Below are 18,146 nucleotides of genomic sequence, written 5' to 3'. Positions count from 1 at the left end.
AGCTTAGTGGTGCAAATCACACTTTTTTATGACTGGTGTCCTAAAGGAGTGTTTTACACATTTTTCAAGAGCAGTATTTGTGCCATTCAGTCACAGCCAAAAAGAAAGAAGTAACAAATAGTTCTTATACCCACTTTTATTATTATTTCAACAGTACCACGAAATAGAGAGATAAAACTTTAAGTCTATGTCACAATCTCTTGTGGCTCAAGTTCACTTGCAAGACCAAAAGAAAAAGACTTTAAAAAAGAAATTAATTTTTAAAAATTTCAGTAACTTTAAAGTATTTATTTGTCTATGTATTCACTTTTTTCTGTTCACAGGTTCAAAATTAATTCCTATTTGTTCAACAAGGTTGTGACAAACAAAAGAGAAAATATTCTCAGGTTGTTTTAACTACGTAAATGCTGATCAGAAAAAGCCTCTTCACCATGACAGCCAAGAGGAATATCCTGTTGTTGGGTAAGATCAGCTCCTGATTTAAAACCAGTAAGATACAGAACATCATCCCAGTTCTAGAGTCTGTACACTGGCTTCCAGTAGCTCAGAGAATACATTTTAAAAAACTCGATAGTTCATAAATCACTTAGCGGTTCAGCACCGCAAAACATTAATGATTTGCTGTTGTATCAACCTTCCACACTACTGATGTCTTCTGGTTCTGGTCTGCTCTGCATCACCAGAACCAGAACCAAACATGGAGAAGCAGCATTCAGCTTCAAAGCACCAGAAATCTGGGACAAGCTTACAGAAAATAATATGAAACACAGAATTCCTTTAAATCTAGACTAGAAATCCATCCTGTAGAGTTACCTTTCAGCCATAATAAAAGAAACATTGACCAACATGCTTCACTTTCCTCAGTTGTTGACTGAGAAAAGTGAAATTTGTGTTTTTATGATACAAGACACTTTGAGATGTCTTGTTGCAAAATTTGTGAGACAAATTAACTTGATAACTATTATGATTGCTAGCTATCAATCATAATTCTCAAAACTCTCTTTGACTCCAATAATTACATTTAGTGTAATAATTATAAATACCTGCTGTCATTTGATGATTGTTGTAATCAGTGGTAGTACATTAGATGGTCAAAGTGTGATAGGCTCCAGTAATGACTGACACTTTATGCTTGTTTTTCAGCTTTGATCCTTTCTTGTCACTGAACAAACACAAGCGTCCTGCCTCCGGGGTTCAGTACCTTGTGTTGTGTTGGTATGTAAAAAACGTAACTTTCTTCAAAGACACATATATGCAACACATGTGCAGGTCCCTATTTAAAATTACTTTGTTCTTTACCATGCCTCATCATTTTGAGATTTTTTCTTTGTTTATTAAAATTATTGTTGTTTTTATCATTCTTGTTCTTTCTTCACATCAGTATCAATTTCAGTATTAAGAAAAACATGCTGTAATAACCTTTCACATTTCTCTTTCCTCAACAAAGATGACAATGAATGTGACATCCCTGAATTCTGTGGAGACAATGCAAACTGTTTCAACACAAATGGCAGCTACTACTGCCAGTGCAAGGAGGGTTACAGGTCAAAATCTGTGAATTTTATTGCTATAGACACCAACTGTAAAGGTAAAAAGTCTTGAACTAGAAATGACAACAATGAGATTTCCATTCTGTTTTTATTCTTATAATTGTTATATTCTTATTTGTTTCAAAAAAGATATCAATGAATGTTGGGAAAGCAAAGATATCTGTGGACCTAATGCCTCTTGTCAAAACACACCTTCCAACTACACCTGCAGATGTAAAAGTGGATTTGTCTCGTCTACTGGAGTGAAAATATTTCATGGCCGTAACAACGTGACATGCAGAGGTAACACAGTGACTTCCTGCACAGTTGTGTTAGTTTGCTTTTCTTTGCACTTCACATGATTCCTCCAATCAATTACATATTTCTCTCAAGTATTTTCACATTATGTCTCTCTGCTCATACAGACACAGATGAATGTAAGGTTGAAAAGGTTTGTGGTCTGAATGCGTCATGTATAAATACACAAGGAAGTTATAACTGCGTCTGCAACGCTGGCTACGCACTGAAATCTGGAAACTCTAGCTTTTCTGGGCAGGGGCAGCAATGCAAAGATGATGAATATGGAATAATGTGACAAGATTTGCACATTTAATTTTTTTTTTATATATTTTAGCTGAATCAACTATTCAAATTATTTTTTTCATGTTGATTTGTTTCCATTTCAGACATATGTAAGATTGATGAGACAATTTGTGGAAATGGGTCCTGCCTCCATGACTCCAGTGGCCATTATTGTGCATGCTCTGCAGGGTTTACTAACTACGGCAACAAAACGGGTCGTTGTACTGGTAAGAATAGATTTGAGTTTTTTTAAAAGACCAATACAAACAGGTTTAGGGTTTATACTAAAACAAACTCTTTCAAAATAATTTTCTGACAGTAAACTATTGTTTTATTGTCTTAGTGCTTCACTGTGATGTTTTCAAGGATGTGAACAATCTTATGGAGGTAAAATCATACCATGAATAATTCAAGCTTCCTCAAAGTCTGTTATCAATAACTGTTTGAACATATATTTTTTTCTCTTCTTTTAGAAATTTTTTATTGTTCAAGATAATATAAAGCAACTGAGTGAAAGTTGTCTGAAGCTCTCAGGAAGTGAACATTCAAAGGAGCTCAATGAAGAAGTCTTACTAACGGTACAAATGTTTTTAGAAGCAGCCTTTTAGAGGAAACCCATCATGTCAGATGGTGTACAGCTATCTATACAGCTTTATGTTTAACCTTTAAAACATGTTTATTTTTTTTCAATCTCTCCTCCTTTGACTCTAGACTCTGCTCTCTATGACAGACCAGCTACTTTTTGCTGGATCTCTCAATGACAACATGAAAGTCTCCGCATTTTTTGACATGGTGGAACAAGCTCTAGGGTTCATTGGACCTTTGATTAAAACACCAGGAACTAAAATATCCACCAATCAAACAGGTGAGCCAGCAATTAATATGACTGCTTTCTAAATTAAATAAAAACTCCCTCTCTTTTCCTTTTTTTACATTAGTCTTTGTTGAAGTCTATATTTCAACCAGCTGGCAGTTTTAACTTTAGTGCAAGTAATTTGTGTTCAATACGAATTTTCCACTAGAACTGGAGCTGCTGGTACATACTGGGTCGGCTATACCTCAAGGAATAAAGACTCTGTCGACTAAACAGGCTAAAGTGGATATCAAGATGGAAGAAGCTGCAGGAGACCCTTCATCTTATCCGGGTAACAACATGTCTATAAATAACACATTTAAAACACATTCATTTCAAACATTAAACCTGTGTTATCTGTCATTGAAGGATTCACAACAGTTTCGTTGCTGAGCTATTCAAACCTGGAGGAATCTGCAGAAGGTTTCTTTAGTGGGGTGAAAAATAATGAGAGCCAGAAATTTAAGATAAACTCCAAAGTGGTGACTGTCAGTGTTAGCAATGCAGACACAAAACACCTGAATGAACCAGTCAACATAACTTTACATCACCTTGATCAGGTAAGAGAAAGCCTCATTGTGTTTATTTTCTACATCATTCACCTTTTAAGATAATTGTTATGCATTTGTCACTCAATCTATCAAGTTTAATGTTGTATTGCACATTTCAGCAATAAAGCAGTTCAAAGTGCTGTGCATCACAAAAACACAAAAATACAAAGTTATAGAACACACTACACAGTCAACAATCAGTAAACATTTAATTTTGTCAAGTGCCAAAATTACACACAAAACTGTTGGTTAGTGTTTCATTTATTATGGTTCAAAAACAGCTCTTTAAACAGCTGGGTTTTAAGTCTAGATTTAAGGGAAATCAGTGTTTCTGGAAGTTTGCTGAATGCTGCTTTCTCTATTTTCCAGTCAAATCAAACCTCCCACACCTGTGTGTTCTGGGATTCCTCTAAGGATGGAGGTGCCTGGTCCGATCGCGGCTGCAGCGTGAAGGAGTCCAACCCAAAATACACTGTGTGTTCCTGTAACCACTTTGGCAGTTTTTCTGTGCTCATGGCTCTCTATGACATAGAGGTTCTGCTTTCTTAACTACATAGTGATTCAAAATATGAAGTTTCTTATTTTTAACTTGAGTCTTTAAATGCTTAAATAATTCTGTCTCCATATAGAGTCATTTTGAGTTGCAGCTGATCTCCAGGATAGGCCTATCCCTTTCATTAATTTGCCTGTTCTTCTGCATCCTGACCTTCTCAATGATCCGGTCTATCAAAAGCACCAGAACAACCATCCACCTGCACCTCTGCATCAGCCTCTTTATTGCAACTCTTGTCTTTCTTGCAGGCATCTCTCAGACACAGAACAAGGTTAATGCTCTAACAGCTTGTTGTCTTGATAAAAAGTGTTTTGAAAATGTTTGCCTGTTCTGTTAGAACATATTACCCCTGCAATCAGCTCCTTCCTATATCTTGAACTTGTCTTGAAGTCATGCTTCATTTCAACTCCCATTAGGTTGGATGTGCAGTAGTTGCAGGGATGCTGCACTTCTTCTACCTGGCTGCATTCTGCTGGATGTGTCTGGAGGGAATCCAGCTCTTCAGGATGGTGGTCCTGGTCTTCAACACCAACTTTAAAACCAGCTACATGATGGCAGGGGGCTACGGAGTTCCTGCTGCAATTGTTACTATTTCTGCATTGATCAATGCTAATGGATATGGTGATAAAAAAATGTAAGTTTCTGGTATTATGTTTAATGACATTTACCCATGTACAGTAAATCATTTTTCTGTAGCTCAGAAAATGTGCAGTTTGCTGAATAAACTCTTGGGTGTGTTCTAGATGCTGGTTGAACCAGGATTACATTTGGAGTTTCATTGGTCCCATCTTTGTCTTTATTACTGTAAGAATTTACTTTAAAAAGTATTTACGTCAGTATTATTCTGGAAAAAAACCAACAAATTTTTGTTTAAAACTCTGTTGTCTTCCAGGTAAGCATGTTCCTTTTTCTTGTCACTGTGTTGACATTGGCTCAGAAGTTTTCAAGTTTAAAGCCAGACCTGGACAGCTTGAAAAAAATAAAGTAAGTTTCAATTGACCCAACAACTTTTAAAAAGATGGGTTTTTTTAGGACCAATAAACATTACCTCTTTTTCTTCTCCAAGTATGTAACTTAGTGCTTGTACACAGTGCATCATTTGCTTTTTGCAGAGCTTTTGCTGTTACCGCAGTGGCACAGCTGTGTATACTCCGCACCATGTGGATAATCAACAGTTTCCAGCTGAAAAGAGACGGTGCCTCCATGTACTATCTGTTCACCATTTTCAGTCTTCAGGGTGTTTTGCTCTTTATTATGCATTGTCTGTTTTCAAAACAGGTTGGTAATGTGCCACTCTCACAAATATTCTCTGATATTTCTTCAACTAATTTGGATTTTCATTTCAGGTGAGGGACGAGTATAGAGGCTTTTTTTCTCGATGTTCAGCTTGGAAAAGGAATCAAACCCATGTAGGCAGTAATTTTAAATTCACTGTAATTCTTCTTTGCTCATTATTAGAGAAAGGTTAAGCAGTAATTGTATTGTGGCTTTGAACAGCACTGTTTTTATGTGAACTAAAAAGAAAGTGTGTATACACGTAATTTTGGAACAGAATCTGAGAATCACTGAAAAGTCACATTCATATATTCAGGGTTTTAAGTCACTGAGTAATAATAAGAGCTGTTAAGTGAAAAAAAGGATCTTTTTACTAACATTGTGGGGTAGGGTTTATTATTAATTTTGACTCTTGTTTTTCATTCCCAGGCATCCAGACAAAGCCTGGACACAGGAGAGCCTAACATTAGGACAACTACCCATAATCTGTAACTAAAATTCAGAAGACTGATAGTTCTATCAATTAACATTGGTTTTGTTCTTTATCATACAGTAAACAGGCAGATATATTTTGGCATACTGACAATAAGTCTAATTTTTGGGGCGTGCTGTAGTGGTGCAGGGGGTTAGCATGCCCCACGTTTGGAGGCCTCGACGCGGCTGTCGCGGGTTTCGACTTCTGATCCTGGCGATCTTTGCCGCATGTCTTCCTTGCTCTCCTTCTTGTCTGCCTACTGTCAAAAAATACGAGCCACTAGTGCCGCAAAAACTCTTCAAAGAAAAAAATTATATAAAAAAAAGAAAGTCGAATTTCTTCATAGTCATTTTCAATTGTCTCAGTCATTCTCTTTGGCAACGCCTTATTTGCCTACGTCTGGTCGTTCAACTCAAACATGACCTATGTTATAACGCCTTTTCTCAAAAAAAGAGGAAACGTGGAAAGGGTGGAAAAAACAGAAGTTTGAGGCCCAAAGCGCTATCTACATCAGATATGAAAGTATCTGACAGAATTAGAAAGACATGTCTTTAAAAAAAGCCCGATATGTATGCACCATCCTTTAGCTGATCAGTCGACAAATTGTGTTATATTTGGTATTTGTTTAATGATTCCGTTCATAAAAGAGAACAAGTTGCACCGTTATTATTAGCTGTTAATACCAAACAACCTAAAGATATAATTTTAGGTTGTTTAAGAAGTTGGTTACCCAGTTCTCCATATTCTATTTCAAGAGTGTTTCATCCATCAGATTCAGGTTTTCAGTGGCTGGTCATACAGACTTAAAATGGTACTGAGCAGAAACGGAGTGAAGAAGAAACCCAACCAAATTAGATATTTTTGAATACTTTTGTTTAGCGCAATACATTAGCCATTACAATTTGTGTTTTAAGGAGTTATGTATGCTATATGTTCTTTTGTTCTTTTTTGTTACAAAAATCTGTATTAATGTATCAGTTACATTTTTTCTGAGATTTTGATATTCTGTTTATGGTTCATGTTTTGCTTTGCTTATGTCACTGCCGCTTGTATATATTAACAAACTTAATAAAAATGATTTTAAATTGTGTCAACGGTGTCAGTATAATTTTTCTTAAGCAGCGACAAAAAGACCTGAATAGTGTGTAAGGGAAGTATCAGTACTGGGCCTTATCTGAGATGGGTGTCAAGGCAGCACAACAAACAAAACAAGATAAAGTTCACAAGTATTAATGGAGTCTGACTGTCTCTTGAAAATCTTCATACTGTTTCACTGCGACCACATTCAATCAATATTCATCACAGAGTGTTTCTTATTCTCTTCAGTTTGTATGGGTTCAACTGAATGGGTTCTTTTCGCAATACAACATATATATCACACCAGCTGTCTTCTCTTTTCAAACTTTATCAAATCAACATTTTCACTTCAGCTAATCCACAAGATCAGTTTGCAAAGATCGCTCAGGCTTTTAAAAAAAACCTTATTAACCACAGTGAGGTATGAAAACATGCAGCTGACATGCAACATCTTGTGATTAGATGAGTGATTGGCATGTTATACATTTTTTTTCTGTAAGAAATGGAGAATTGACTAAAAGTGCATCTTTTGCTTTTTGTTTTTTGTGTGAGTGTGTGTAGCTTATTTGCACCAGCATTGTCTGAATCAGAAGCAATCTTAGGCTGAAGCCATATATGTGTCATCATCATAGTCAGGAGGCCATGTGCCTTTGGGAGGGTGAGTCAGACAGCGCGACTCCACAGAACAATGAACTGTGTGAAAGTCTCAATCTTTTTTAACCCTGTGTGTCCCCCAATCAGAGTCCAACACGGCAGCCAGCGATGAGAGTTGGTTAAAAGAGAGAGAAATTATCGGTGAAAACGCTTTTAGGTGATGTCTTTATGCCGTGCATTCAAATGTTAGTACGCTGTCATAACTACATCCTGTTTCTGCCTCCACACCCTAACACGTACATCAGTTCCTGAAAAGTTGTACAAACCTCAGAGTTGGTGGCATGATGCGAAGAGAGAGAGAGAAAGAGATTGAGTGAGAAAGAAAGAGATCCTGTTTTAAAGTTTTACTCGTTCCCTGGCAGCTCACCACAAGAGAGAGATCAGTCTGAGAGTAGGAGAGAAAGCAGAGGCAAGATCAAGCGGGGAAGCCAAGAAAAGATGCAGTTTTATACAAAGAGGCATTGATAATCTGACAGAAGTGGGAGTGACATGGAAAGTAGCCACTTTGCTTTTTTCATCGACAGTAACTTATGCAGTTAGAGCTATTTTTTTCAATTTCAAGTTTATAAGGCTTGAAAATTATTTAAGTTGGAGCAAAGAAGAGAGCATCAGACGACCTGAATGTGGAAATATTCTCCAGCTATTGTGACTTTTTAAACACTCATCTGGACATTGCTTTTCTCTTCACCATGAGAGCCACGTGGACTGTTTTGATACTGGGTGAGTCACATGTGGCACTAATTTGGACATGAATGGATTATCTGTTTCAAGGGTGTAAAAAATATTATATTCTATTATCATTTGCCAAAAGAAACACTACAGATAGACCAGTGCTCTAACTTTTGTGATTACTTACTTAATTAAACATGAATTTATTAATCATGTAATAAGGATCTAATCTTCAAATAAGCTTGATTATACTTATTTTATATTTATTCAGCTCTCACTGGAAAATGTCAACTATAAATTTAAATTGGTAACTTTACTTTAGATGTAGCACAATTACGTAACAGTTTTAGTCTCAAAAAGACATTTCAGAACAATCCTTAAGTTGTTCATTTGACTAAAAGTGAATTAAACACTATGACCTCATCTGCCAGAACCCATATTATTTCTTACCACAGTAACCACAACTGCCAGTGAGCTGACATCAGTGGAAGAACTCTATTTTTATGCCAGTAGCAACAGGAAGCAACACTGACATATTCTAATTTTCAAAAACCCCAAAATGTTTTTATTAGAACCAGGATTATTGAACAGTCATCTAAGATTTAATCTTCTCTGGAAAAATCCCAACATTTTATGTTGTAGAGCGCAGTGTTGTCATTTGCTCTATGCAAATCTGAAAGCCAAATTGTATGTAGTACAGTTCCTTAATTACAAACTGTAATTTCTTTTAACATTTGTATTTTATTATTAACCAGGCAGTTATTTTTATTAACTATCCACTTAGATTGGAAACACTATTGAGAGAAATCTCCTTCAGAAAATATGTTCTGAACAATGAACTAATAACGCAACCAGACATCATCATAAATAATAAACTGATTTAAAATATATTTAACATTTAATTTTAAGGATTATCACTGGCAAAGCCTGTGAACTGACCAGGATAAACATTCTCCCTTCCTGTTTTAAATACTCTGTATCAAACCCACATAGTCATTCAGGAAACTACAAAGAACTGACAATGCAGTCAGAACATTGTAGACTGCATTATTATTCACAAGGTAAAGTACAGTTTTCAAACTGCAGTGCTCCAGATAGTTGTGTGAAAATTATCCTGAGATATCTTATAGAATGAGGCAAGAACCAGTGAGAAAATCAAACCAAAAGATTTTGTTTTTTCAGCGTGTCCTTCTCAAAATTCATCATATCTCTAGCTCTAATGTTTTGACTTACTGAATCATGAAACCTTTCTAAAACACCCTGTATCTTTAAATAATTGTCGTTATCAGTAGTAATAGGTGAAATAGTCAAAGTGTGATAGGCTCCAGTAATGACTGACACTTTATTCTTGTTTTTCAGCTTTGATCCTTCCTCTTGTCATTGTCCAAACACAAACATCCTGCCCTTTGGGGTTCAGTACGGTTGACCAAAGTTGTGTTGGTATGTAAAAAATGTAACTTTCTTCAAAGACACATATATGCAACACATGTGCAGGTCCCTATTTAAAATTACTTTGTTCTTTACCATGCCTCATCATTTTGGGATTTTTTTCTTTGTTTACTAAAATTATTGTTGTTTTTATCATTCTTGTTCTTTCTTCACATCAGTATCAATTTCAGTATTATGTCAAACATCAGTTCATGCTGTAATAACTTTTCACATTTCTCTTTCATCAACAAAGATGACAACGAATGTGGCATCCCTGAATTCTGTGGAGAAAATGCAAACTGTTTCAACACAAATGGCAGCTACTACTGCCAGTGCAAGGAGGGTTACAGGTCAAAATCTGTGAATTTTACTGTTATGGACTCCAATTGTAAAGGTAAATAGTCTTGAACTAGAAATGACAACAATGAGATTTCCATTCTGTTTTTATTCTTATAATTGTTATATTCTTATTTGTTTCAAAAAAGATATCAATGAATGTTGGGAAAGCAAAGATATCTGTGGACCTAATGCCTCTTGTCAAAACACACCTTCCAACTACACCTGCAGATGTAAAAATGGATTTGTCTCGTCTACTGGAGTGAAAATATTTCATGGCCGTGACAACGTGACATGCAGAGGTAACACAGTGACTTCCTGCACAGTTGTGTTAGTTTGCTTTTCTTTGCACTTCACATGATTCCTCCAATCAATTACATATTTCTCCCAAGTATTTTCACATTTCTTCCCTCTGCTCATATAGACACAGATGAATGTAAGGATGAAAAGGTTTGTGGTCTGAATGCATCATGTATAAATACACAAGGAAGTTATCACTGTGTCTGCAACGCTGGCTACGCACTGAAATCTGGAAACTCTAGCTTTTCTGGGCAGGGGCAGCAATGCGAAGGTGATGAATATGGAATAATGTGACAAGATTTGCACATTTAAATTCTTTTAATATATCTTAACATGTATCAGCTGAACCAACTTTTCAAATTATTTTTTTTCATCCTTGATTTGTTTCCATTTCAGACATATGTAAGATTGATGAGACAATTTGTGGACATGGGTCCTGCCTCCATGACTCCAGTGGCCATTACTGTGCATGCTCTGCAGGGTTTACTAACTACGGCAACAAAACGGGTCGTTGTACTGGTAAGAATAGATTTGAGTTTTTTTAAAGACCAATACAAACAGGTTTAGGGTTTATACTAAAACAAACTCTTTCAAAATAATTTTCAGACAGTAAACTATTGTTTTATTGTCTTAGTGCTTCACTGTGATGTTTTCAAGGATGTGAACAATTCAAGAATGGAGGTGAAATCACATCATAAATCTTTTTTTTTTTATGTGATTTTCCTCTTATGTCTGTTATCAATTACCTTTCGAAAGTGATTTTTTTTTTTTTTGCATTTTTTTAGGAATTTGACACGGTTCGAGATGATATGAAGCAACTGAGTGAAAATTGTCTGAAGCTCTCAGGAAGTGAACATTCAAAGGAGCTCAATGGAGAATTCTTACTAACGGTACAAATGTTTTTTAGAAGCAGCCTTTTAGAGGAAACCCATCATTTCAGATGGTGTACAGCTATCTATACAGCTTTATGTTTAACCTTTAAAACATGTTTATTTTTTCAATCTCTCTCCTCCCTTGACTCTAGACCCTGCTCTCTATTATCGACAAGCTACTGACTGCTGGATCTTTTAAAGACAACAAGAAAGTCTCCACATTTCTAGACATAGTGGAACAAGCTCTAGGGTTCATTGGACCTTTGATTAAAACACCAAGAACTAAAAAATCCACCCGTCACACAGGTTAGTCAGCAATTAATATGACTGCTTTCCAAACTAAATAAAAATATAACCACCCCTTCCCTTTTGTTTTATGCTACATCAATCTGCCTCTCTAAAGTGCATATTTCACACAATTCTTAGTTTTATTATATGCTGCAATTAATTCAGTACCAATTTTCCACCAGAACTGGAGCTGCTGTTACATATTGGGTCGGCTATACCTCAAGGAATAAAGACTCTGTCGACTAAACAGGCTAAAGTGGATATCAAGATGGAAGAAGCTGCAGGAGACCCTTCATCTTATCCGGGTAACAACATGTCTATAAATAACACATTTGAAAACACATTCATTTCAAATATTAGACCTGTGTTGTCTGTCATTGAAGGATTTACAACGGCTTCGTTGCTGAGCTATTCAAACCTGGAGGAATCTGCAGAAGGTTTCTTTAGTGGGGTGAAAAATAATGAGAGCCAGAAATTTAAGATAAACTCCAAAGTGGTGACTGTCAGTGTTAGCAATGCAGACACAAATCACCTGAACGAACCAGTCAACATAACTTTACATCACCTTGATCAGGTAAGAGAAGGCCTACTTGTTTCTTTCTTACATGACATTCACTTTTTTATGATAAATGTGAAAATAATGTGTTTTTCTGTTTCACAGTCAAATCAAACCTCCCACACCTGTGTGTTCTGGGATTCCTCTAAGGATGGAGGTGCCTGGTCCGATCGCGGCTGCAGCGTAGCGGAGTCCAACCCAAAATACACTGTGTGTTCCTGTAACCACCTGAGCAGTTTTGCTGTGCTCATGGCTCTCTATGACATAGAGGTTCTGCTTTCTTAACTACATAGTGATTCAAAATATGAAGTTTCTTATTTTTAACTTGAGTCTTTAAATGCTTAAATAATTCTGTCTCCATATAGAGTCATTTTGAGTTGCAGCTGATCTCCAGGAGGCCTATCCCTTTCATTAATTTGCCTGTTCTTCTGCATCCTGACCTTCTCAATGATCCGGTCTATCAAAAGCACCAGAACAACCATCCACCTGCACCTCTGCATCAGCCTCTTTATTGCAACTCTTGTCTTTCTCGCAGGCATCTCTCAGACACAGAACAAGGTTAATGCTCTAACAGCTTGTTGTCTTGATAAAAGTGTTTTGAAAATGTTTGCCTGTTCTGTTAGAACATATTACCCTGCAATCAGCTCCTTCCTATATCTTGAACTTGTCTTGAAGTCATGCTTCATTTCAACTCCCATTAGGTTGGATGTGCAGTAGTTGCAGGGATGCTGCACTTCTTCTACCTGGCTGCATTCTGCTGGATGTGTCTGGAGGGAATCCAGCTCTTCAGGATGGTGGTCCTGGTCTTCAACACCAACTTTAAAACCAGCTACATGATGGCAGGGGGCTACGGAGTTCCTGCTGCAATTGTTACTATTTCTGCATTGGTCAATCGAGACGGATACGGGACTAAGAAATAGTGAGCTTTTAATATTTCATCAACTAATATGAATCTCATATTTATTTTTGTCTCATTTTGTAAACATTTTCAAATTCAGAAAATGTTAACCTGTTTTCAGTCTGTTCAATAAAATGTCTACTTACCTTCCAGTTGCTGGCTAAACTTGAACTTGATTTGGAGTTTCTATGGCCCTGTCTGTGTCATTATTACTGTAAGTTTTTACCAAAAATTTATTAACAGTTCACTTTAAAAATGACATCGGAACCAACTCTATTTCCACTTTTTTTTCTCTCATCATCCAGGTAAATGTTTTGTTCTTCCTTGTCACTGTGTGGAAGTTGGCACAGAAGTTTTCAAGTTTAAACCCTGACCTGGACAGCTTGCATAAAATCAAGTAAGTTATCACTGTTGCACATGTCCACCTGAAACTATCAAAAAGCTGAAAACTACTATGACGCATGAAAGACACATTTTCTTCTGAACAAGAACCTGTTTAACTTCCTTACTCGTAAAATTGAAAAAAGTGAGTGCAACATTCTCTTTGTCGAAAAAAAATTTAAGTTCCTCATTTTTACCTATGTGCAATTGTTGCCTCCTGCAGGGCATTCACCGTTACTGCAGTGGCTCAGCTCTGTATACTCGGCATCATGTGGATCTTTGGGTGTTTCCAGTTTGAGAAGAACACAATAGCAATGTCCTATCTGTTCACCATTTTTGGCAGCCTTCAAGGTGTCATGCTCTTTGTCATGCACTGTCTATTTTCCAAACAGGTGAGTCATGCCCTTTGCTAAAGTAAACAAACATCACGCTTCAAGTTTTCTACCGCATCAGGGATCAAAGCTCAATCTGTTTTCTGATTTTAGGTGAGGGATGAGTATGAAAACATTCTTTCTCAACTACGTGCTCCTCGGAAGAGAACATACTCTGAGTTCAACTTCTCAAGCAAAGCTACTGTAAGCGGAGATTTAAAATTTTATTCAATAGACGGAATGTAGTTACTGCTCATGAATGCACTGAGACTGAAGTTGAACAATGTCTTTTAAATTTGTTCAACACACAGTTAAAACAAATACAAATATTTACATACAGTGTATTAAAATTTTTTTTTTACTCTTTATTCTCACTTCTTTAAATTAAATCAAATACAGAATTTATAATTATAATTTTCTGTTGCTTTAAGCCCAGAATTGTTCATTTTGGTTTAAAATAAGATGTGAAATGAAGCTTAGTGTTTGTTGTTGTTGTTTCTGAGACAGCAAAGCTTTCCTTGTAAATGTATTATGTTACACTTGTTTGCATTTTCATCTTCAGGCATCCAGAAGTACTCAGGACACAGGAGAGTCTCACAATTAACTGAGCGATATCTCTGGGAGAATTCAGAATGTCCATTTTTAAAAATTAGCTCTCTGAGACATTTTGTTTTCTGCCTCCTGAAGCTCTTCTGCGCTGATTTAGCCTAACAATTCAATGTTATGCTGACAATGTGCCTTTCTCATTTGGAAACGGTGCAGATTTGTCCAAAGTACAGCCCCATTTATTCCTAATCAGGTATTGGTTCTCAAAATAATTTCCTGCTTCTTAACAGTGACGAGACAGATTTAATGAGCGATATCATTGGACATTTATCAGACATGTTCCTCGGTAGGTTTTTAAAGCTAAATTTAAAAAAAATCACTTGTTCACTTTTTCATTTGGTCACATGTAATTTCATTTTATACTTATTGTTTTTGCTGCTTTTCTTGGTATTGTATTGTTTTTTTTAACTCTTTGTGATTGTTCAGCACTTTGAATGACTTTATAAATAAAGTTATTATTATTGCTATTAATAGCTTTGAATTAAAGTCCAGTTAAAATATGGATATTAAAGCTTTGAGCAAAGCTTGTTTTGTCCATAATATGCTTTAATTTCATGACAATACTTTTTTAACAGTATTTTTGTAACTTGATAAATTATGTATTTTATTTAGGAAATGTACATATAAAAACAGTATTTTTATATGAAAGATTATGTTCTTTTGCTCAAAATTACACGTTTGTAGAATTTAATCAGGCACGTCTACTGATGTAATTTGTTTCATTCAGGTACTTAATTCAATCAGCAAGAACAATCCAAAATATACTTATGTTGCAAGCTCTTCTTTTAAATTGTTGAGCTCAAGAAAAACAAAGGAAATCCAAAACACAAACACAGATTTATTATTTGAATTTTTGCCTGTATGTAAGTCACTGGGAAATTTAGCCTGTATTAGTGTATAGCTCCAAGGCTGCTGCTTGTATTGCACCTGGATACATCAAAAAGAGTTGTTTATTCAGTGAGTTCATATGCTATTTGTCTTGAAACTGATCTCAGATAAGTTCAATTATTATGGTCCTCTGAAATGGTAGCACCGCTGTAACACATGGTTTTAGCGCACATCACATATTTTAAACTGATGCTGTTTATTTCTTGTTTACATTGCTTTCTTTGTGAGAATTCTTAAAACATGTATTTTAAATGTCATTATTTGCAAAAATAAATGTAATCATATATATATATAACAATGCTGATGATTTCGCAGGCATTTCTTGATGTGGGTTGAAAAGTATACAGGAAATGGGAGACTTTCTCTTATTCCTTCCTGTTTGTGAAAGATCAGAGACATGATGGTTCCTAGAAAAACACAAAGGTTTAGACAAACGAGCAATTAAATCACACAGAATTACTGCATTGTATTAAAGGTCAGAGCTGAATCTGGTTTCTATTGATCTTATTATTTTACAAAGACAATGATCGGGCTGCATTGTATCATTGTATTATATGAAGTTTTATTGATGACATGTATACTACATACTTTCAGGAATGAAAAAAAAATCTTATTGTAACAGAGCAAAAGAATGTAAGCAATATCTGCTTCTTACTACGAGTGTTGAACCATTTAGCAAGCAGTTAATCAATCAGAAAATAACTGAGAGCGAGTTGAGATCCACTCTGCTCCACAAGATCATCAGAAGAGATCGATAGATGGAAGGAATGCTTTTAGCAGATAAGGAGGATGGAAAATGCAGATCTAGAAGGATGTGATAAACAGCTCTCTCCAGAGAGAGAGAGAGAGTAGGAACAGGCAAAAGAGAAGCTGTTGGAGAGAAAAGGGAGGAGACAAGAGAAAATGAGAGGGAAGTAGTGATAACTCACTTAGCAAACAAGGCAACGTTGTTGATAAGAGACATATTCATCTGTCTCCACCATAAACAACCCAGCATTCATCCGTTGCTATCTCTGGGTAAGTTTTGTTCATATTTTATTCCTTTTCTTACTTGTAAATAACATATTTATAAATAACATTCCTGTTTTCATAGATAGCAGTAAAGACAGTTATGAAGCAAAAGTACAAGGAAATAACAGGTTTCTGCATGTCTCTAAAGGTAACGCAGGGAAAGCTGCCCCACCACTATGAATATATGACACCAGAAACTGGGCAGAAATTCAAAATTCTTGGTTAAGTTGATGTGTAAACATTTCAGATTTTAAAAGATTCCCATATGCTATAACAGAGCATTCTGTATTTTTGCTTCAAAACTGTATCTATAATAACTTATGGATTATTTAGTACTGCATTAAAAATTATAACATTGATTTAGGAAAGATGTATTTAATATCCACTGTTTATGTAAGCAATTTCTAAAGAATATTTTTATATCAGTGAGCAAATTGTGTCTATAACTGTCCTTGACTTCCATTTCATTTAAAGCTTAGTTACATACTAAAATGCCTTTATTTAGGCAACAGTTGACAAATGTGAAATTATAAAAAAAATCATAATAGTCAGCCAATGGGATGTTTTTAAGTAATTTAAGGCAAACTAGAATCCTTGAGGAACAAAATCCTTAGTTATATTACTGTTAACATCTAGGTGAGGTTTTTTTTTATTATTTTTATAACAATTCCAATTACTTTTGTATTTTTCTGTAGATCACACTGACGATGACGACACCAAGTGTACCAATACATGTATCTTTTCCTAATGTGTCCGCTACCAACACCACTTCCACTTCTATCCCTAAAACTTATGGTTTGGGGATGTCTTTATTCACCATGCTATTTGGTGCCATCTCTAACCTCACTGCTCTGGGAATACTGGTTCGGTCCCGTGCCCAATTCAGCCGGCAATCAAAAAAATCATTTCTGCTACTAACAGTGGCTTTACTTGTGGCTGACCTGTTGGGTCATGTGATTTTGGGTGCATTCGCACTGCATGTGCATTTGAACCAGGGGGTCTTACAGACTGGAGAGCCCTTCTGTAATGTCTTTGGAGCAAGTATGGTGTTTTTCGGTTTGTGTTCTTTGTTTTTTGGTTTTGCAATGGCGGTGGAACGCTGTGTGGCAATCACGCAGCCATTTTTTCATGTTTCTGTGGTTACAGCTGCTCATGCAAAGTCGGTGGTGCTATTTTTGTCAAGTTTTGCACTAGTGCTGGCTCTGTCACCTTTTTTCTCAGCAGGAAGATACATTCTCCAATCTCCCAAAACATGGTGCTTCTTGCCAATTCATGGGTCTGCTGACACAACCCTAGTTTTGGTTTTCTCTTCTCTGGGTCTCTTTGCTCTGTTTTTTTCCCTGTTCTGCAATATTGTCAGTGGACTGGCACTGCTGCATGCAAGAATAAAATCAAGAAATGGAAATACGACACCTTCAGGTAGCAGTGGTCGTCGTGCATCAACAGTATCGTCCACCTCCTTGTTTTGCACTCTGGATGTGGAAATGATGGTGCAACTCGCAGCAGTCACTGTGGTGTCTTGTGTCTGCTGGGGCCCCTTTCTGGTGTGTATATCTCTTTCTTTTACTCCTGAGATATTTGCAGTAAAGAGTTACACACATTTCAGTTGTTAGGACAGAGTCAAGTAGAAAATTGCTTAAATCTTTCTGTCTTTATGTTTCTTCTGTCTTATAGATCCACATTTTCATGAAGCAGTTTAAGATGCATACTGAACCAGATCTGTTTGTTTTAATTGGCTTGCGCATGGCTGCCTGGAATCAGATTTTAGACCCCTGGGTTTATATCTTACTTCGAAGGAAAATGCTGACAAGACTTTGCTGTGATCGCTACTATCAAGGCCTACCAACATCCAGCAACTCCCTGTTAGAGAGTCGCCGAAATACAATTAATCTTCAATGACCCTCATCCCCTGACCTCTTTCATTTTGGCCTGGCATCTTAAGTCATTTGCTTTGCTTTTCACCCTGATTCAGATTTTCGTTTGTTTTTTTTTT

At 36.2% G+C, this 18,146-nt stretch overlaps 3 protein-coding genes across 3 annotated transcripts; all 3 read left to right on the top strand.

The window, feature by feature from the left end:
* The first annotated feature begins 431 nt into the window (after positions 1-431).
* Positions 432-6,873, top strand: LOC129363451 (adhesion G protein-coupled receptor E1-like). The gene is made up of 17 exons (XM_055035585.1): positions 432-462; positions 1,448-1,588; positions 1,680-1,832; positions 2,216-2,338; positions 2,455-2,498; positions 2,585-2,689; positions 2,823-2,976; positions 3,134-3,256; positions 3,334-3,524; positions 3,885-4,049; positions 4,145-4,339; positions 4,485-4,702; positions 4,812-4,872; positions 4,961-5,052; positions 5,181-5,346; positions 5,415-5,477; positions 5,773-6,873. The coding sequence occupies exons 1-17, from the start codon at positions 432-434 to the stop codon at positions 5,833-5,835; spliced, it is 2,088 nt and encodes a 695-aa protein (XP_054891560.1). The 3' UTR covers positions 5,836-6,873.
* Positions 6,874-7,815: 942 nt separating this feature from the next.
* LOC129363882 (adhesion G protein-coupled receptor E1) lies at positions 7,816-15,643 on the top strand. The gene is given in 20 exon segments (XM_055036210.1): positions 7,816-8,269; positions 9,578-9,658; positions 9,900-10,040; positions 10,132-10,284; positions 10,407-10,553; positions 10,679-10,801; positions 10,917-10,963; positions 11,068-11,172; positions 11,307-11,460; positions 11,625-11,747; positions 11,826-12,016; positions 12,104-12,268; positions 12,364-12,392; positions 12,394-12,556; positions 12,700-12,917; positions 13,050-13,110; positions 13,202-13,293; positions 13,501-13,669; positions 13,763-13,852; positions 14,211-15,643. Coding segments are annotated over 20 exon segments (2,325 nt in total). The 5' UTR covers positions 7,816-8,238; the 3' UTR covers positions 14,253-15,643.
* A 419-nt stretch (positions 15,644-16,062) lies between these two features.
* Positions 16,063-18,059, top strand: ptger1c (prostaglandin E receptor 1c (subtype EP1)). Its single transcript, XM_055035716.1, has 3 exons — positions 16,063-16,159; positions 16,849-17,697; positions 17,828-18,059. The coding sequence occupies exons 2-3, from the start codon at positions 16,861-16,863 to the stop codon at positions 18,050-18,052; spliced, it is 1,062 nt and encodes a 353-aa protein (XP_054891691.1). The 5' UTR covers positions 16,063-16,159; positions 16,849-16,860; the 3' UTR covers positions 18,053-18,059.
* The last annotated feature ends 87 nt before the right edge of the window (positions 18,060-18,146 follow it).

Source organism: Poeciliopsis prolifica, unplaced genomic scaffold, assembly GCF_027474105.1.
Source record: "Poeciliopsis prolifica strain line A6 unplaced genomic scaffold, Auburn_PproV2 SCAFFOLD010, whole genome shotgun sequence".
NCBI classification, from domain to species: domain Eukaryota; kingdom Metazoa; phylum Chordata; class Actinopteri; order Cyprinodontiformes; family Poeciliidae; genus Poeciliopsis; species Poeciliopsis prolifica.
The sequence above is the reverse complement of the archived record's forward strand: the minus strand, read 5'-3'. Positions and strand labels throughout refer to the sequence as shown.

What these genes read in the sequence shown, in the direction of transcription:
- LOC129363451 (XM_055035585.1), top strand. Translation starts at nt 432, where the DNA reads ATGACAGCCAAGAGGAATATCCTGTTGTTGG. An exon ending in CTTTACATCACCTTGATCAG is followed by an intron (nt 3,525 to 3,884) that starts GTAAGAGAAAGC and finishes TCTATTTTCCAG; the next exon opens with TCAAATCAAACCTCCCACAC. An exon ending in ATTGTCTGTTTTCAAAACAG is followed by an intron (nt 5,347 to 5,414) that starts GTTGGTAATGTG and finishes TTTTCATTTCAG; the next exon opens with GTGAGGGACGAGTATAGAGG.
- ptger1c (XM_055035716.1), top strand. Translation starts at nt 16,861, where the DNA reads ATGACGACACCAAGTGTACCAATACATGTATCTTTTCCTAATGTGTCC. An exon ending in TCTGCTGGGGCCCCTTTCTG is followed by an intron (nt 17,698 to 17,827) that starts GTGTGTATATCT and finishes TCTGTCTTATAG; the next exon opens with ATCCACATTTTCATGAAGCA.